Source organism: Pelophylax lessonae (assembly GCF_965119305.1).
Source record: "Pelophylax lessonae genome assembly, chromosome: 2".
NCBI lineage: Eukaryota > Metazoa > Chordata > Amphibia > Anura > Ranidae > Pelophylax > Pelophylax lessonae.
The window spans coordinates 264,180,324-264,201,522 of record NC_138769.1 but is presented as its reverse complement, the minus strand read 5'-3'; the positions used below and the strand labels follow the sequence as shown (position 1 = coordinate 264,201,522).

The following is a 21,199-nucleotide window of genomic DNA, read 5'->3' as shown; positions in this document are numbered from 1 at the left end:
AGTGGGGTGGAGTACCGGAGGAGGCTGGGGACATGAACCACAGAGTGCCATGAATAGGAAAGATCACATGGGGAAGCCTCTCCGTAAGCGTATGACCATCTGGAAGTCAGGGTGCAGTAATAATGGAGAAAGACTTGTCTTAAACATGATGCAGGACTTTATTGGTTAGATAGGTACCCATCGAAGGGTCTACCTATAGAAAAAGTTTACCTGAAAGACATGTATGACACATCAGAACCAATATCAAATCCCCTTAAACCTTCCATCACTACTATAAAATCTATGATAGCAATGGCAAAGCCAACCTTTGAAGAGACAATGGCAGCTGAAACTGGGTTCTCCGACACTAATCTGTGGCTAGAGTGGATGAGATTCAATGCAAACAAACCTAACAGAAGTAACTGCTATGTCTGTGCCAGGCCACATTTAGGGACAGTCCCTCTTCATAGCCCACAAGACAGTGAGGCATGTTTCCTCAGCCTGTTCACTAATACATCCACCGATCCCTCTGCATGCGAAACGTGGAAAAAGGAGTATCCTATAGCTACCAAAATCCCGAAACCTGGAGAGGGCATCACAATATATCCCGGGAACTACACTTGTTATTCTAATTACCAGTGTAAGGAAAGGTTCCTGGGTAACTTCACCGAAGGATACTGCTCTACCTATAGTAGTGTGTCAGCGAAGTTAACACAAAACCAGATCCAGTCCCTTGGTGACATATACTGGATCTGCGGGGACCAAAAAATTAGGATGAGATTAGAGGGAACTTGGACTGGTGAATGTGCCCTTGCATCGGTCATTATAACTCTCCATATCCTAACAGACGATACCCCTGATAAATACAGTGACTCAGCGCCCAGCCACAGTAGGAATCGAGCAGCTCCCTCTGGAAGCTTTGATCCTCATGTGTAGATAGATGCCATAGGGGGTCCCAAGGGGAGTCCCTGATGAATTCAAAGCCAGGGATCAGGTAAAAGCTGCTTTTGAGTCTTTGTTCCCCATAATAACTGTCAACAAGAATGTAGATTGGATTAACTACATATCTTATAACCAACAGATTTGTGAATTACACTAGGGATGCCCTCCAGGGAATTGCTGACCAGTTAGCCCCCACTTCCTATATGACATTCCAGAACCGGATAGCCTTAGACATGGTGTTAGCTGAGAAAGGAAGTGTCTGTAAAATGATAGAAAAAACGGGAACCTGTTGCACATACATTCCTGACAACACTGGTCCAAAAATGGTAAGGTAACTCTAGCTATAAAGAAATTGGAAGATCTGTCGTTTGAGTTGAAGAATAACTCCGGTATTACAGACCCTTGGGATCAAAATTTTAGCTGGATGAGTGGGTGGCAGAAGGTGCTCGCCCAGGTGGGGGTAACAGTACTAATAATCCTAGTTCTTTTAGCCCTGATTGTATGCTGTATTCTACCATTTGTACAGAAGTAAATGAGTAAGGCTGAAGACAATAGCACACCTACATTTCTTCACCAAGAAGAAGACCGCCTTATGATGGAAGAGGACAAACCGTTCACCCCTCTACAGTCACTCCCTGTCCATAATTTTAGTTCTATAGGGTTATAGTGATAGGTAGCACCTGACTGCCCTCTCCAAGCTGTATCGAGGGTAGTGAGCAAGTTACTGCTCTTCTCTATATACAGCCTCAAAAAAGTAGGCACTTTAGTATGAGGGACAGAAAAGAAAAATCGCCATTTTAGGGGGGACTGTGAAGGAATGTAATGAACACTGTGATGAATTAGGCAAAATGTCTATTTTCCTTAGTCTATTTTTTTATTATATGAAAATGTTTTTGTATTTCTTATTCCGTTACAAGATACCCCCTCCCACCGAGATGGAATCTGTATGAGGAAGATGGCACTTCTGTACGGACCACTCCCCCGAAGACAACATTCATAATTTGGAGGGAGTTTACCTTATAATGAAAATAACCAACCAGAAAGCTGCAAGCAATCAAATAATATGGTTATGACGACAGAAACTACTCACAATATATAACCCACGTATGCTGTTGAAATAAACAGAAGTATCCCTAATTTGAACATTTCTCAGCCTGTGTTCCTTCTTGTGCATGCACCAAAAATACCTAATTAGTACCAGCAGCAGAAATCTAATTTTGAGCCTGATTGAGGTTTCGATCCATTACAATCACCACCCTTTGGAATCAACCCCACAGCCAGTTTTTTTTATCCAAGAACAAACCCTCTGGTCCACACCCACTGACCTCAGTTTGTAGCTAAAGCGTTTGTGGGGGACTGTATTAAATGAAAATATCACTATTGAGTTGCCCCACCCTTTGCAGCTATTACAGCTTCAACTCTTCCACAAGGTTTAGGAGAGTGTCATTAGGTATATTTGACCATTCTTCCAGGAGCGCATTTGTGAGGCTGGGCACTGATGTGGACGAGAAGGCCTGACTCACAGTCTCCACTCTAGTTCATCCCAAAGGTGTTCTATCGGGTTGAGGTCAGGACTCTGTGCAGGCCAGCCAGGTTCCTCCACCCCAAACTCGCTTATCCATGTCTTCATTGACCTTGCTTTGTGCACTGGTCCAAATCATTTGGTGGAGGGGGGGGGTGGGGATTTTGGTGTGGGGTTTTTTTTCTCAGGCGTTGGGTTTGGCCCTTAGTTCCAGTGAGTCAGCATACTAAGACATTTTGAACAATTTCATGCTCCCCCTTCCTGTTTCAACATGACTGTTGACCAGTGCACGAAGCAAGGTCCATAAAGGCTTGGATGAGTGAGTTTGGGGTGGAGGAACTTGACCTCAACCCGATATAACACCTTTGGGATGAATTAGAGCACAGACTGAGCCAGGCCTTCTTGTCCAACATCAGTGCCTGACCTCACAAATGCACTTCTGGAAGAATGGTCAAACATTCCCATAGACACACTCCCAAACCTTGTGGAAAGCCTTCACAAAAGAGTTGAACATGTTATAGCTGCAAAGGGTGGGCTAACTCAATATTGAACAGTATGGAGTAAGACTGGGATGCCATTAAAGGTTATGTACGTGTAAAGGCAGGCGTCCTAATACTTTTGACAATATAGTGTATGTTATAGTAAACAGGTGAAAACAAAAACAACTAAAAGTACATACCTACTAAAAAACTGAATTTTTGTAAAATCTTACCATAAAATTCCTTTCTCTGAGTCCTCCGACAGTCGCCGCCCACTCATACAGTCTTCACTTATGGGGTATTGACTTCCTCTCCTTAGGAGTAGCTAGGCAAAACTTGTTAAAACAAAAGCATTTACAGACACACCCATGGGGGCTGCCCCACTGGTCCAATACCCCTCCTGCAATAGCCATCTGTCAGGGAACTTCCCACAAGAGAGCTGAATCTTCCGCCCACACTAATGCAGCAATGCCTAGTGGCCTATTTAAACCAGCCTGCTCCAGCCATTAGCTGCTGGATGATCTTCAGCTTCCTGTGTTCCTGTTTACTTGGATTACCTGTTACCGACCCGGCTTGTCTCACCTGTCTTGTCTCCCCTCCTGGCTCTGACCATCGGCTTGTTTTACCTACTCTGCTCCAGTCTGCTGTTCCCGTGTATGACGCCGGCTTGCTCCTACGGACTCCTCTACTGCTTGATGAACTGTGTTTGACCCCTTGGCTTGACCTCGCTCTTGTCGCACGCCTGGCTACCTCCTCCAGTCACCTTCAAGGTATCCTGCATTTCAGCACGCACTACGTGTCTACTACCACAGCAGTCACCTCTTCACCGGAGCTTGCCGCAGCTGGCGACCCCTGTTCCTTTGGGCACAGCATTCCCTGTCTTCAACTCCAGGGGTGCCTTGCACTTAGCCACAAGGAAAGCCCTCTCAGCACCTCGGCCTCTGATCAGGTACGCGATAGTATCATCCAGCCACAATATGTCAGAGGCCGACAGAGGTGCTTCCCAGTTCGAGGCTCTGTGCCAGCAAGTTGCAGCCCTCACTCAAGCAGTGACCAACCTACAGGACGGGTACTTCAAGTTGGAGGGTCGTTTACAGAACTTGGCAGTATCTTCCGCAACTACAGCTCCTCCTTCTGCAGGTCTTGCCTCAGCCTCACTGACTGACTCCGGAGCGTCACTCACCCACTCCTATGATGATGGCTCCTCCTCCTGAACCCAGGGTGCCCACTCCAGAGCGTTTTTCGGGCAATCGGAGGAAGTTCAGGGCCTTTAAGAATGCCTGTTCTCTCTACCTGGCTCTGCAACCAAGGACCTTCTCCCTGGAAACAGTTAAAGTGGGATTTGTCATCTCTCTGCTCTCTGATGAACCGCAGTCCTGGGCTCATCACCTGTTGGAACAAAAAAGTCCTGTCATCAACACTTTGGACACCTTTTTTGAAGTCATGGGCCAACTATCTGATGACCTGATGGCCAGATCAGTCGACGGTTAAGCACCGCGACACTAGACAGGCATGCAGCCAAAGGGGCCTCATTTAAGGCGGTATTGCACAAAACATGACCCCCTGATGAATCTGGTCCACCATTTCCAGCGTAGCAGAATCAGCCACTAGTGTGCTTCTAAGCACCTTAGTCCAGTCCGCCACCATGACAGAAGCGAAGATAGGTTTGAGCATTGAACTCGCCACCGTATAGGCATGGCGGGCAAGAGACTCCAAACTCCTGTCCGTAGGATCCCGGAACACCGGGGTATCCTCAGCGGGAACCAGAGTAGCCTTGTTCAACACGGCCACAGCGTGATCCACCTTGGGAGCCACGCACCAGCGTGCATCCGTAGAAGGCGCAAAGGGGTACAGCAGTTTAAACCGACTAGGCACCGTAAAGGGACGTTTCAAACTGAAACATAGAATGTGTCGGCAGATCAGAACCATTTGGCCCATCTAGTCTGCCCAATATATCTGAATCCTATGAATAGTCCCAGGCCCCATCTTATATGAAGGATAGCCTTATGCCTATCCCATGCATGCTTAAACTCCTTCACTGTATTTGCAGCTACCACTTCTGCAGGAAGGTTATTCCATGCATCCACTACTCTCTCAGTAAAGTAATACTTCCTCATATTACTTTTAAACCTTTGCCCCTCTAATTTAAAACTGTGTCCTCTTGTGGTAGTTTTTCTTCTTTTAAATATGCTCTCCTCCTTTACCGAGTTGATTCCCTTTATGTATTTAAAAGTTTCTATCATATCCCCTCTGTCTCTTCTTTCTTCCAAGCTATACATGTTAAGGTCCTTTAACCTTTCCTGGCAAGTTTTTTCCTGCAATCCATGTACTAGTTTAGTAGCTCTTCATTCATTGTGTGATGAAACTCAGCGGGGCAGGGGAAAATCTGCGCCGATTTGCGGGTCCTATGTGTACCAAATGAGGACACAACGCCCGGAGGAGTGGGCTCATCCTCCAAATGTAGGGTTTCTTTCACAGAAGAAATCAAATCATCCATGTGTGCACGTTCAGGCGACCCCGGGGAAGATTCATCAACCCCCTCCGCCTCCCCCTCAGACCCCAGTGGGTCCAGGAATGAGCGAGACCCTGAAAAGGGCATGCCAGCTACAGCAGCCACATCATCATCTGAATCAGAGGAGAAGGATAATCTGGGCCTTTTCTTAGCAGCACGTTCACCCATCAGCACCTCCATTTTTGACACCAAAGACGCCACCACAGCGGCCAAATTTGGCATAACTGGGGGTTCAGCAGAACTGGGGTCCCCCACCAAGACTGGGGGGAATTTGCTGTCCTGAGAATCCATTGCCAAAAAATAATTGTGAATGTACTGGCCCTTTAAAAGCGCTGCGGATTGCGCAGCCCACCGCTATATATGCTGTGTACACAGACCCCCCAAAAAGGGACAAAACTGAGCCAGGAAAGATAAAAACAGAGAGACAGTCTGCAGAGCCCCACAGAGTGTTACCACACCGATCGCTGCTCCAGAGGAAAAGGAAGTGAGGTCACCAGAAGCTGAACTATATGCTGCAAGGCCCAGAGAAAATGGCTGCCCATAGTAATGAATGGAAGGCTTCGGCAAGATGGCCGCCGACATGTGCTCGGAGCGATCGTTCTGCCACACACAAGATGGCGCCAAAACACTACACAGCAAGCTATAGGAAAAGCCCACAGTGAAGCCAGACAAGCTCCCCACATTCAAAATGGCGGACCGCACGGTTTTCAGCCGCAGTGGCCACCTCACATACAGTCTGCACCTCCTAAACACCAAAAAGTGACACAGGAGAGGGGCCCCCACACCACACAGTGCCAGTAGTGTATTAAATAAGACCCCCGCAGGGATCGCATCAGGGAGCCCCACAAACGCAAAGACATGAGGGGACACACAGCAACACAGGACTGCCACCCCCAGACAGAGGCCCCACACAGAAAAGTACTTACCTGTACCGGATGGCATGGGGTGCCTCTATAAACGGAAAGCCTCTGTCCTCAGATGACAGGGAATGCCGTCAGCCAAAAAACGCAGGACACTGCAGCACAGCACCGCAGATGTGTCCAGTGAGGTAGCCACCTCACAGGCTGCATCCCTGCTGCGAGCAGGGATGGGTCGTTCATAGCGCCAGGGCGAACCATAGCTGAACGCTCGATGGCGGGCTGGGGATTCATCTGACCCTCTGCCCTGGAAAGCCAGGGCAGCCAGTCCGATTCCCAGCTCCGCATGATCCATCTTCATCCGAAGATCCGACTAAACTAAAGCTGACAAAATAAACAGCTAGTAAAGCAAAGAAAATACTGACATTTTGCAAATAAAAATCAAAGAAAAGATTAGAAAGGCTGAGACTGAAGCCCCAGCACAGGGAAGCCTGACTACTCCTGACGCTAGGCAGAGACAAACTGAGTTGGGAGGGATCACTGCAGGGGGTATTGAGCAGTGGGAAAGCCCCCATGGGTGTGTCTATGCTAAATGCTTTTTTTCTTTTGACTAAGTCTTATGCCTAGCTACTCCTGCGGAGCGGAATACCCAATAGTGATGACTTAAGAGGGGCGGCGACTGTCGGAGGACATAAGAGAAATAGGTTTTAGCATGGAACCCGCCACCACATAGGAGTGGCGGGCAAGTGATTCCAGTCTCCTATCCGTAGGATCCCTAAATACCGGAGAATCCTTGGTAGGAACCAGAGTAGCCTTGTTTAATCTGGCTACAGTGTGATCCACTTGAGAAGCCACACACCAGCGTGCAACCGTAGTAGACGCAAAAGGATAAAGCAGTTGAAACCTTTTTGAAACCGTGAAGGTGTGTTTTAAATTGCGCCATTGCTCATCCACAGTGTGATGAAACTCAGCGGGACAGGGAAAAACCTGCGCCGTCTTGCGGGTTCTGTGTGTGCCAAAAGAGGACACAATGCCCGGGGGATTTGGCTCATCCTCTAAATGTAGTGCTTCTTTAATGGCAGAGATCAGCGCGTCCATAGCTGCGCGTTCCTCCGGCGTCCCAGGGGGGGGAATCATCCACCCCCTGTAACCTCCGCCTCCCCCTCAGACTCTTGCGGGTCCTGAGAAGAGCGAGACCCTGAAAGGGGTACGCTACCTACAGCAACCATGTCACATTCAGAATCAGAAGAAAAATAAATCCTAGGCCTTTTTCTAGCAGCACGTTCAGACATCAGCACATCCATTTTGGACACCAAAAATTTTGGACGCCACTACAGCAGCCAAATTAGTCAGGGTAGAGGATTCAGAGGAACTTGAATCCCCCCACCAAAGCTGGAGGGAATTTTCTGTCCTGGGAGTCCATTGCAAAAATATATATATATTTTTTTTATATGGTACTGGCCCTTTAAGAGCGTCGCGGACACCGCAGCACACCGCTACAATACTGTGGAATACAGACCCCCCGCAGGGACAACCTGAAGCCAGGAAGACTGCACAATGGAGGAAAAGAAAGGACAGCAGGACAGAGCCCACAAGAGTGTTACCAGCTCCTTCGGTCGCTCCTGAGTAAAAGGAAGGAAGTGATGTCACCGCAGAGACTGAACTGAGGCTGCAGGCCAAGGAAACATGGATGCCTATGCAAAGCAATGGGAGGCTTCGGCAAAATGGCCGCCGACATATGCTCGGAACGATCGTTGCCACACACAAGATGGCGCCGCAAGGTGCCAAAAGACACTACATTCAATGCTATACAAGCGCCCAAAGTGAAGCCAGACATGCTTGCCCACACCTAAAATGGCGGACCCTTTTTTTTTTCAAATTTTATCTTTATTTATTTAGTTCAGTTACATATACAGTTTATACATTCCAATCCATTATTAACTTTTTCATTCCTTTTTCATTTTTTCCCAAAGTCATAAACAAAGCAAAAAAGAACACTTATTACTTCGCTCTACAGCTATCTTACTATAATTGATCCCAAATCTCCTTTTTCCTCCTCATTTTCTTCCCAACTAAACAGCAAATCAAACACCAAAAAAACAGGAAAAAACCCCTTCCCCCTAAATCATGGAGGCCATACGAACATCACCACTATATTAATCATATTTCTTATTCTATGATTAAGGATTGACACTCCTCCGAGTTAACATAATCATTCCATTGTTTACATTTCTTGTTATATTTATCTAACTGTTGACGAGCAGACAGTACTAAGTTCTCTAATTTATTCATTTCTTCAACCTTTTTTATCCATAAATTTATCTTGGGTGGATCTACGTCTCCAGTTAAGAGGAATACATATTTTGGCTGCATTTATCAGATGTGGGATGATAGATTGTTTATAATTTTGAATTGGTGTACTGGAGGCGTGCAACAGAAAAAGGGCTTCTTTAGGGATTTGATATTTTGTAATTCTCGAAATCGTATTCCAGATCTGCTCCCAGAATATTTCTAACTTAGAGCATGACCAAAAAATATGAAACCTTGTCCCCCTCTCTGTTCCACACTTCCAGCACCGATCGGTATTTGCTGCAGAGACTTTGTTCATTCTTGCTGGGGTATAGTACCATCTGGTCAATATTTTATAATTCAATTCTTGTATTTTAGTACAAACTGAAGTTGAAAATATTGATTTGATTATACGATTTTCCCATTCCAGAGACAGGGTAATACCCATTTCTTTTTCCCATTCCCTCAGGAAAGGGAGTTGGCCACATTCTCCCATTGTTTTTAACAAGGAGTATAATTTGGATATTACATGGTCCACTGGTCGGTTTTGTGTACATCATTTTTCATAAGGTGTTAGCTCTTGATCTTCTTGTGTGGGAAGCTGTAGTGTTCCTAGAAAATGGGGCAATTGAAATGCTCTCCATAGGTCTAAGCAAAAAGGGCCTGAGGTATCTATTAGTTCCTCTATCTTGCCTCTGATAAAAAAAATCCGATACCTGAAAGATTCCCATCTCTAGCAAATTTTTAAACTTTTATCTTGGTACCCCGTAGCAAAATTGGGATTTCCCAGCACCGGACATAGTAAAGAGTTTTTTTTTTTTCTTAGTCCATTCTGTTCAAGTACTTTCGCGCATATTTTAATTGTATTTCCTATGATGGGATGTTTTTTAATAGATGTTGGTATTACCTCATAGCACCAAGGGGCTCTTTTAAGAGGGATCTCATATTGTGCCTGTTCTAGGTTTGGCCAAAGCTTATTTTTCTCATGGCAACACCAATCAATCTTCCCAATTGCACCGCTTGATAATATTTACGCATGTCTGGGACGGCTAGACCTCCATTTGTTTTAAGATTAGTAAGATATTTTTCCCCCAACCTCGGGTGTTTGGACTCTCAAATGAAATTCATTATCAAAGTATCGATCTGCTTAAAGTACTGGGATGGAATAGATATAGGAAGCGCTTGAAAGGTATAAAAATTTTAGTAATATACTCATTTTAACTATATTTCATCTTCCGATCCATGAATGTGTTCCTCCTTTCCATTTCTGAAAAAATAGGTGCATTGATTTAATTAAGGGATTGAAATTATATGCAAATAATTGAGACAGTTTAGGTGTAATCAACGTTCCCAGATATTTCAAGGCTGATTCTGTCCAGTTCAGTTTAAAATTTGCTCTTAAGTATTGTAAAGATAATGCTGGTATCTCTACTCTCATTGTTTCAGACTTGGTAAAATGTATTTTCATATTAGATTGAGTCCCATATACTTTTAATTCATGTAACAGATTAGGTAACGATACTATTGGGTTCGTAATTGAAAATAATACGTCATCTGCGTACGCAGATAGTTTTTACTGGTTCCTCCCCACTTTGATACCCAAGATATCTGGATTAATTTGTACTCTGCACAAGAAGGGTTCGAGTTATACTACAAACAAAAGGGGTGATAGGGGACATCCCTGTCTTGTTCCGTTTGTAATTGGAAAATCCTCTGATAATATTCCATTCACCCTTACCTTTGCTGTGGGGGTTGAATAACTCTGTGCTATCCAGTTTAACATTTTCTCTCCTATTCCAATATGGCGGAGTACTGCAAATATATATTCCCATCTGACCGGATCGAATGCCTTTTTGGCGTCAGTATTAAGAAATATACATGGAGTTTGATTTTGGTGTACCATATGTAATAGGTTTAATGACTTTGTCGTGTTATCCCGCGCTTCATGGGTTGGGACAAATCCCACCTGATCCAAATGGATCAATTTCGTCAAGTATCTCTGGGAGTCTTATTGCTAATATCTTTGTAAAGATTTTGAAATCAATATTTAACCACTTGCCTACTGTGCACTTAAACCCCCTTCCCATCCAGGCCAATTTTCAGCTTTCAGCGCTGTCACACTTTGAATGACAATTGCGCAGTCATGCTACACTGTACCCATATGAAATTTTTATCATTTTTTTCACACAAATAGAGCTTTCTTTTGGTGGTATGTAATCACCTCTGGGTTTTTTATTTTTTACAAAAAAAAAAGAATAAAGACAGAAAATTTTGAAAAAAAAAACAATTTTTTCTTATTTTCTGCGAGTAAATTTTGAAAATAAATTTTTCTCCTTCACTGATGTGCGCTGATGAGGCGGCACTGATGGGCACTGATGAGGTGGCACTTATGGGCACTGATGAGATGGCACCTATGGGCACTGATGAGGTGGCACTTATGGGCACTGATGAGGTGGCACTTATGGGCACTGATGAGGAGGAACTAATATGCCGCACTGATGAGCACTGATAGGCGGCACTGATAGGCGGCACTGATGAGCACTGATAGGCGGCACTGCTGGGCACTGAGAGGTGGCACTGCTGGGCACTGAGAGGTGGCACTGCTGGGCACTGGACACTGACGGATGGCACTGATGAGCGGCACTGATTTGCAGCACCAGTGCCCACACTCAGTGCCCATAGTGCTGCCAGTCAGTGCTCATCAGTGCCTAGATGAGCAGGCACTGATGGGCACTGACTAGCAGCACTATGGGCACTGATTGTGGGCATTGATGGGGGGCACTGATGGCGGGCACTGTGGGCACTGATGGGGGGGCACTGTGTGTATGTTTTTACCTTTTAGTAATCAGGGCACTGGTGATCAGTGCCCTGATTACATGTCTCTGTGTCCCCGGCGCTGTGAGGCTCCCCCTCCTTCCTCACACTGCAGGCTCTGTGTGAGGAAGGAGCGCCGGCGATGAGAGATGATCTCATATGTTTACATATGAGATCATCGCTCATTGGACGGCCCGATCACGTGGTGAATGGCCGCTGTGATTGGCCATTCACCACGATCTGTGATCGGCCGTGTCCAAGGGACACGGCCGACACAGATTTTCCCTGCTGCGCGCTCGCGGGAGCGCGCGGGGGGCGTGTCACTGGGAGGCCGTTTAAAAACGGCCTCCCGAAAATTCAAGTCCGCGCTGCAGCCGTATATAGGCTGTAGCGCGGATGGGGGGAGGTTAATAATGAAATTGGTCTATAACTTTTGCACGAGGTGGGATCCTTCCCTTCTTTAGGAATAACTGATATATGTGCTTATATGGTTTCTTTAGGAATTCTATTCCCCATACCCCACGCATTAAACATTTCTACCATAAAGTTTTTCAAGTATCTATATTAATAAAACCCATGTGTCCCTGCGTCCACATTCCAGATTCCCTGTGTCCGTGGAAATGTGCTACTGCGCCTGTGCCACAGGACAGCCGTTGGGACTGGGGGCGGGTTGGGGCGGGCACTGACCTGTGTAGGCTGGGGGAGCTCTTCGGTGTCGGAGGCCGGGTGTTGGGGGGTCACCCCCGATAATGGTGCGGTGTGAGGGCCGTTGTACTGCCGATAGTTTCAGTAGCCACCGTTCTGAATTCGCATGTGCTGGGGAGGCGGAGTTCCGATCAGTTGCCTTAGATTTAAAAATGGCGCCACCCGGCGCCAACATGTCACTGCGCATGCGCTGCTGCTCGGTAAAAGGCGTACACGTTCGGCTTTTTCCGGGAATTGCCGAACGTACTCGAGCTTTCCCGAGCGGCGGCGCATACGCAATGACGTATTGGCGCCGGGTGGCGCCATTTTTAAATCTAAGGCAACTGACCGGAACTCCGCCTCTCGCCTCCCCAGCACATACAAATTCAGAACGGTGGCTACTGAAACTATCGGCAGTACAACAGCCCTCACACCACACCATTATCGGGGGTGACCCCCAACACCCGGCCTCCGACACAGAGGAGCTCCCCAAGCCTACACAGGTCAGTGCCCGCCCCCAGCACATACCAATTCAGAACGGCCCTCACACCGCACCATTATCGGGGGTGACCCCCAACACCTGGGACCCGGCCTCTGACACAGAGGAGCTCCCCCATCCTCCCCAGCACATATCAGGAACAGGTAAGTGAGACTCCTCCACTGCCGCACTGCCTGCCATTATGCGGGGCTGCAGGCATACTACAAGAGATGCAGTGCTGCAGGCATGGTACTCCTGTACCATGCCCGCAGCACTGCATCTCCTGTAGTATGCCCACAGCCCCGCATTCCCTTGTACCATGCGCGCAGCCCCGCATTCCCCTGTACCATGCGCGCAGCCCCGCATTCCCCTGTACCATGCGCGCAGCCCCGCATTCTCCTGTACCATGCGTGCAGCCCCGCATTCTCCTGTACCATGCGTGCAGCCCCGCATTCTCCTGTACCATGCGTGCAGCCCCGCATTCTCCTGTACCATGCCCACAGCCATTGCAAACTTATATTCTGAGGTTTTAATTACATTATTTTAATATAGTCAGTCGTGAACTAAAGTCTAAGGCATGAAACTCCAGGGCTGAAAATGAGTCGCACTCCGGCCCTGCCGGAGAGTCTACACTCACCCGCATGCTGGAGCCGGGCAGGAGCACCCCGTCATGGGTCAGGAGAAGAGGCAGGCGCGGGGGGATCTGGATAGAGCCGCCAGAGGCCATGACTGGCCACACACACAATCCGCACACGGACCGACCAAACTCACTGACTGCTCCGAGTCCGGGCAAAGAGCAGCAAGACTACAACTACAGAGAGCGTCCGGAGACAAATCATCTCCGCCTGAGGAAACCACCGGCATCTACTGGCCAACTAAGTATTACAACTGGGAATTCACCTCACAGGGCTGAGGACAGAAATCAACCTCATCATATATTGTGATATCCTACATACTATACACCCCAATATAATCAGGATATCTGATGAGGTGATGATACTGGGGTGTATAGTATATGATGAGGTGATTATATTGGGGTGTATAGTATATGATGAGGTGATTATATTGGGGTGTATGTAGGATATCACAAGATGGCGGTGGTTTCCTCAGGCAGAGATGATTTGTCTCCGGCCGCTCTCCGTAGTTGTAGTCTTGCTGCTCTTTGCCCGGACTCGGCGTTGTCAGTGAGTTTGGTCGGTCGGTGTGCGGATTGTGTGTGTGGCCGGTCATGGCCTCTAGCGGCTCTATCCAGATCCCCCGGCGCCTGCCTCTTCTCCTGACCCATGACGGGGTGCTCCTGCCGGCTCCAGCATGCAGGTGAGTGTAGACTCTCCGGGGAATATGGATCTGGTCCGGAGCCGCCTGCTCAGAGGAACTTCCCTGAAGAGCAACATTATCAGGGTAACCCCCAACACCCGGCCTCCGACACCGAGGAGCTCCCCATCCTACACAGGTCAGTGTGACTTACTTCTAGGGCCCCTGACATGGTGCCCGCCCCCAGTCCCAACGGCTGTCCGTGGGGCACATACGCAGTAGAGCAATCCCACAGACACAGGGACGGACGCAGAGACACTTGCATATTATTAATATAGAATAGATATCCTACATACACCCCAGTCGGGCGGCCGGCCAAAACTCTTGAAGCGGCGGGTGTGCACGGGCACGTGGCGGGTACGCGCTCGCACGCGAGAGCCGCTTGGTCAGCTCTGCGCGCGTCTCTGTTGCTAGGGCAACAGTGACGCTATGTGCAGAGCTGGCTATGTCATGCGGCTCTCGCGTTGTTAGAAAAAAAAAAAAAGAGATAAGCGAGAGCCGCTCAGTCAGCCATATGTTCTAGCGCTCGTTAATTTAACGGGCTTAATGTCTAGTGGTATTAATAATTTTGAATGGTAAATCCATCCGGTCCCGGAGCTTTCCCTACTTTAGTCTTTTTTATAGCTTCCAATACTTCTATAGGTGTAATTGCCGACTCTAGAATGTTCCTCTCTTCTTCTGTTAATTGAGGCATTTGGGAGGTATGTAAATAATCTTCCATTTGAGATTGTGATACTCTAGGGGTTTGCAAGTTATATAGAGATTAATAATATTTTTTGAATTCCTGTACTATTTGTTTTGGATAGGTAACTTTCTGGCCCATATTTGTTATTATATGTGGTATATATGTAGTCAGTACTTGATCCCTTAAAGATTTGGCTAATAATTTCCCACATTTATTCCCTGCTTCATAGAAAATTATTTTGTTTTTTTGTATAATTGCTTTAGCTTTAAAGAATAGGAGTTCATTAATACTGTTCCTCAATTTCAAGTTCTGACCTCCCTTCAGTTGATGGTGCATGTTTATGTTTTGCTTCTAGTTCATACAGGGATTGTAATAAGGAATCTAATTGTTTTGTCCGTTGTTTTTTGATCCTTGCCCCATGTTTAATAAGAATACCCCGTATAACTGCTTTATGTGTTTCCCATATAATACCGGGGTCCGAGTCCACCGTGGTATTAGTCTGGAAAAAAAATTCAATTTCTGTTTCAACCTCTGACATAGTCTCTTGATCCTGTAGGAGATTTTCATTTAGTCTCCAGGTCGTCCCCCCCTTTTGCCTCTTGTTAGGTAGCCCATAGGTTAAAATAATTGGGGCATAATCTGACCAAGTTATTGAACCTATCACAGTATCTTTTATTGCATGCAATTGACCGTGAGGGATTAAAAAGTAGTCTATACGGGAATATTGTTGATGTAAAGCAGAGTAAAACGTGTAATCCCGTTCTCCTGAATGCATCAGACGCCATATATCTATCAATTGTCCTTTGTGCAATGCTTTTGAAAACTGTTTTTGTACTTTCGGTGGTATTGAAGATATACCCCGAGACTTATCTTCCGCTGGAATTAAGGGGATATTCAAGTCACCACCCACTATTAGCTGCCCTTCTCTGAATTCATTAAGTTTATCCAAACTCCTCTCAATAAAACCACCTTGTTGTGAGTTAGGGTCATATAGATTAGCTAATGTTATTAAAGTTTCTCGAATAGTCCCTTTTATATACAAATAACGCCCATTTGGGTCTCAAAATCTGTAAACATTTCCATGGTAAATTCCTTGAGAAGGATGGATACACCTTTCGATTTTGATTCTGGATTAGTGGAATGATATGCTATCGGAAAAAAAGCATTTCCTAATCTAGGTAATTTATCCTCTCGGAAGTGTGTCTCCTGTATCATAGCAATGTCTATTTTAAGTCTCTTTAGGTCATTCAGTAAAACCTTTTTTCTGGGACATTGAGCCTTTTTGCATTTATTGATAAAATTCATATGGCCTCCATCTCAAAAAAAATAAATATTAAAAAATATATAAAAAAAAAAAAAAAAACCCAACAACAAAAAACCTCCCCTCTTTGACCCCTCTACTAGTGAGAGGTCACTAATTAGCTTTGCTAACTTGCTCACCCAATTAACATTGGTATTTGAGCATATTCCTATGTGGTGTTGTGGTTGAGTTAAAAATGGAGAACTGAACCCCCCCCCCCCCCCCCATCCCCATACATCTATCTATAATCTATAATCCACCGGCATATATACTTATTCAGTTCCATATGTATTATGTTTATTCCTACTCAAAGCCCCAGTACCTTAATTTCCCAACTTTTGTAACTCCCACCCCCCTTCCTTCATTCGTTATCCACACCATGATTAAATGGTTTTAAGGGGCAAATGCGGGAGCCTCATGATAATGGGGGTTCTTACCAATCTTATTAATGATTGCACAGATCCCTACTTGATGTTTCTGCACATTAAGGCTGACTGAAAAAAAAAAAAAAAAACCCCGTCCTCTTGGTCATATAGCCATGTGGTCAGTCATTTGTAAAATATTTAAACTGGTCCCAAAGGTCTCAGTTCTTAGTTACATTAACATATCAGTTTCTTATTCTTACCCCCTATATAGGCGGTTAATCCTGACCAGATCACAGATTATTGATATAGAAACAGTCACCTTATTCTATATATCAACAAGTCCATAATACAAGGTACATAGGATAGAGATAGTGATCTATTTTGTTATATAGCCTTAATAATTAGAATGTCCCAGCACCTTCTTAGGAGTTTCCTGCCCTCTCCCCTTGTGTTAAAACACTCTAGCAATTTTATATGATCTACTTGTGGAGATGAATGGTAATCATATCCACTCTGTTAGACACACTACTCTAATCACCTAGAGATATCCCCTCCTATTTCCTGTCCCTCTGGCAACCCCTCGCCAAACAGAAATGAGGGGAACTCTCCAGCAACAACAGGGCCAGAGAGAAAAAAAAAAAAAAAACTTTTCTTTAGTAAAGTAGGGGAAGGCTAAAACCCCCATCACATTTTGATTTCCATCTGTGTCCCCATTACAGATTTTCCCCCATCTCCCGTCCGGCCAAACCATTGTCAGCAGGACAGGAAGTGACGGCGTATCTCTCAAACTGAGCCCTGGATATCAGTAATAACCTGTCTCAACACTATCCAAAACTTTAATAAAAATAGAAAAAAACCCTAACATATCGTGATAATCTTGTTCTATTGTTGGTGCAAGGAGGTGTAGAGTCTGAGCTATGATTTATGACTGCCTGGTCTCTGAACCTTTAAACGGCCCTGGGTGTGTGCATTCTGTATCTTATGACAATGTCCGCTCATGGCATCGGTAATGGAGCACTATCGGTCATTGCCATCGTTCTGATCTCAGATTTGGCTCCTCTCTCTGTCCTATGTGTTTGCAGACTCCTGACTACTCTAAAGTTACCTCATAATCATGTAATTATAGTTTCTAAGCTCAACAGGGAAGAGAACTAGGAAGAAGAAAAAAAAAAAACCCAAATCCACCCAATAACTGCCTGTTAAGCTGTTTTGCCCAGGGAGAAAGAAAAAAAAAAAAAGGAAAGGAAAGGGAGAAGGGAGGGATTCCAGAACCCCCCCCCCCCTCTAATAATATGAGGTAGGATTTCCCCTCCTCCCCTCTTCCCACTCTTATCCTCACAGAAATTCTTTCCATGTTCACATAATTGGGTGGATTCATTGGCCAAACAGTTTCATATTCCCGGCGTATCTTCCGGGTCAGGGTATATACATAACAAAAAAAGAAAAAAGGGGCCTCAGTTATCCCCATCCAATTCCCAATTCGTTTAATTAGGACTCTTCATCTAAATAGTTCTCTGCCCCTCCTTCCTCTCTAAAACAATAAAAAATTTTAAGACCCCTCATAAGGGGAACCTTACTTAGCTTCCCAGTATATGTAAAAAAGAAAAAACCTTGTTCCGTGTAAGTGATATACTCAAACCACAAACCAAAAGAATAGGGGAGAAAAGAGAAAGAGAAGGGCAATAATACCCTTTTCCCCATCTCTTCTCCCCTTGTGACATTCACACAGTATACAATATACAGCATGCAAAAATATTGTGCAGTACATTTAGACTTTACAGTCTCCAATTTCAAAATCTTTCACCAGAAAAATAAACATAAAAATGTGGTAGAAGGAAGGTAGAGAAGTCTCATTCTCAATATGTCCATTCATAATTCTTCCCAAAAATACAAAAAAAAACAAAGGGAAAAAAAAAATATATCTTGATGGTTTCATCTAGTTTCCCAGCCATCTTATGTAGCCCAAGTAGTTATCTTTTCCACTCTTTCTCAGCATAAAAAAAAAAAAATTGGTCGTATTACAGAATTATTCAAACTCCCTCCCTCTCAGGGCCATCTTTCATCCTCCAGTTTAAACGGCCTGATACCTTGGGCAAATTTGTCAACCAGTTATCAACTTTTATAGGCTCTGTTTTAAAAAATTTGAACAGTCCAGGTAAATCTGAAGGTGTACGAAGGGTATATGTATCCCTATCTTTATTAAGTCACAGCCAGTGGGTATCCCCATCGGTACCTATAGCCATATCGTTTGGCCACCTCTAATACCAGTCGTAACAGGGATCTCCGGTATAAGGTGGCTCTGGATAAGTCTGGTAGAATCTTCACCCTAGAACCTTCTGATTCAATTGTTCCCATGTCCCAGGCTTTCCGAAGAATTTCCTCCTTCTGTGTGTAATAATGCACCTTTCAAATAATGTCTCTGGGTCTATTTGAGTCAATATATCTGGTATTTGTCACTCTGTGAACTCTGTCTATATCCAGAGGGACTGCCGGGGGGGGGCGGTAAGACCTAGTACTTTATAAAAGATTCCTCTCACCTTATCTTGTAGATCTCTCCCCCCCCCCCCCCCCTCCGATTCGGGTAGCCCTCTAATTTTCAAATAACCTCTGCGGCTCCTGTCTTCCAGATCTTCAATATGAAGCTGCAGGCTAGTTGTTGTGTCAAAGAGTATATCTGTAGATTGCTCTATTCTTGTAACCCAGTCCACTGTAGTTGCCAGATTTGTTTCCCCTGCCGTTACCTTATCTGACAATTGTGCCATCTCAGCTCGGACCTCCTGTATATCCCATGAGTGTGCTTCCTCCAGCCGCATTATCAAGGCTTCTATTTCTACTCTGGTAGGCAGTGCTTTTAACAGCTCCTTAATCTCAGGGCTTTCCTTGGTGCCTTGGTCTATTTCTGCTCCGTTTTCACCTCTTGATACAATGATTGTTTTTGGCTTCATCGATTTCTCTGCGCTTTCTGTGTTTGTTTTGCGGTCCTCCATGTGTCGCCGCCATCTTTGATTCGGCAGTACGTGTCTGCAGTTGGGGGAAAAATTGCTGGATATCCCCTGACTTCCTCGTAGTTTGTCCTCGTTCACGTCAGTAGTGGAGCGGGTTGTAGGTCTAGTCTTTGCCCGGTTTCCTGCCTGCATGCCGGTATGGTCTCTGGCGTGCTGGGTCGGGCCGGCGAGGGAGAGGTCGGGAGCTCACCAGACACACGTCCTCACATCTCCACCTCTCTCAGACCACGTCCCCATATCGGACCATATCGGACCGGCGGTTTTTAACCCTGCAGCGGTCGCCTCACGTGTCTGTAACTCCAAGCACCCTCAAGTGACACAGGAGAGGGATCCCCCAAAACCCCACACAGCGCTGGCTGTGAAAAAAAACCCATGCAGGGACCGGGATCAGGGGCACAAAACGCACAGACATAGGGGACACCACAGACACACAGGACTGCCGACCGCAGACAGAGGCCCCACACAGTGTACTTACCTGTACCCGATGGCGTGGGGTGCCTCATATCAAACGGGAAACCGCCCACCCACAGATGGCAGGGGAGTGCCGTCAGCCAAAAACGCAGGACACCAGGAGTGCACGGGCGAACCGTGCATGTGTCCGGTGAGGTAGCCACCTCACAAGGCTGCATCCCAGAGGACAGGGATGGGTCGTTTGTGAGGCCAGGGCGAACGCATAGCCTATTAAACGCTCGATGGCGGGCTGGGATTCCATCAGGCCCTCTGTCCTGGAGAACCAGGACGGCCAGTCTGATTCCCAGCTCCGCAAACGCCGTCTTCATCCGAAGATCCGACTAATGCTGACAAAATAAACAGCTAGTAATGCAAAGAAAAAATTACATTTTCAGAAAATAAAATCATAAAATAGAAGAAAAAAAGGCTGAGACTGTAGCCTCAGCACAGGGAAGCCTGACTACTCCTGAACTAGGCAGAAGACAAACTGAGCTGGGATGGCTATTGCAGGAGGGGTATTGGACCAGTGGGACAGCCCCCATGGGTGTGTATGTAAATGCTTTTGTTTTAACAAGTCTTTTGCCTAGCTACTCCTAAGGAGAGGAAGTCAATACCCCATAAGTGAAGACTGTATGAGTGGGCGGCGACTGTCGGAGGACGCAAGAGAAATATATGTTATAGCTTCCCTTTGCAAATTTTTTAAAAACATGACACTATCCTGTGGATATTAAACAATTCTACAAGAGACTTACATTGGTGCGGCTGTAGTTTTTCAAAATGGCACCATCTTCACCATCACAACGGACCTCATTTCCCAATCCAGCCATGCCTTTAAACTGAGCGCCTGTAGAAGAAAAAAAAAAAAAACAAAAAGCAATGCAGTAACATTACAGACAGGCTGAATAACCAAACAGGATTTGTGTACTTACCGTAAAATCTATGTCTTAGCATTCATTAATTGACATGCTCAGAAGTAAAATTAGAGACAATTGGGTTATACTACTGCCTAAATGAGAATTAAATTGGATACTGGCAAACAAGCAAGCATAACCTCCCTCTCCCATCATGTATTAGTTTAGTAGAAAAGCAGTAATACGAGTAGATCTCAAACACAGAAGGGTGGGGAACTTGTGTCCTTTAGGCCTCATTCATACTGGTACTCTGTTTAGCTTTCTAAACACAGGAGTAATCATTTAGAAGGTATAAACAACTTTTATGCTTCCTGGATCACCTTTTCTTGCTTTTACCTGGGTTTAGAGTTTTAATCAGATCCTGGACACACAATTCTATTTTCTTTAAACACAGCTAAACTGACTGCACCCAAATGCAGGTCAAAATGATTTGTGTGAATAAAAATCAAAATCAGAAAATCTTACTGGATATATGATAGTAATAGAAATCAAGAAAATAATGATATGTATATGTAAAGAAGCGCTCCTGTGTGCAACCTAATAAAATATGTCAAGGTACAAAATCCAAAAGATCATATATAGCAATCCACTAGTCCTTCCATGATAACCGGCA

At 45.5% G+C, this 21,199-nt stretch overlaps 2 protein-coding genes across 3 annotated transcripts in view; one reads left to right on the top strand and one right to left on the bottom strand.

The window, feature by feature from the left end:
• LEMD1 (LEM domain containing 1) overlaps nucleotides 1-21,199 on the bottom strand; it is a 425,098-nt gene that overhangs the window by 241,003 nt on the left and 162,896 nt on the right. For both annotated transcript variants that reach the window (XM_082247400.1, XM_082247399.1), the window contains exon 3: nucleotides 20,428-20,519. In XM_082247400.1, coding sequence (XP_082103526.1) covers nucleotides 20,428-20,519 — 92 coding nt within the window. The remainder of the gene's footprint in view (nucleotides 1-20,427; nucleotides 20,520-21,199) is intronic.
• On the top strand, nucleotides 283-915 carry LOC309547529 (uncharacterized protein; the record flags this gene model as incomplete). Its single annotated transcript, XM_082247401.1, has 1 exon — nucleotides 283-915. One exon carries the CDS (start codon nucleotides 283-285, stop codon nucleotides 913-915), a length of 633 nt encoding a protein of 210 aa, XP_082103527.1.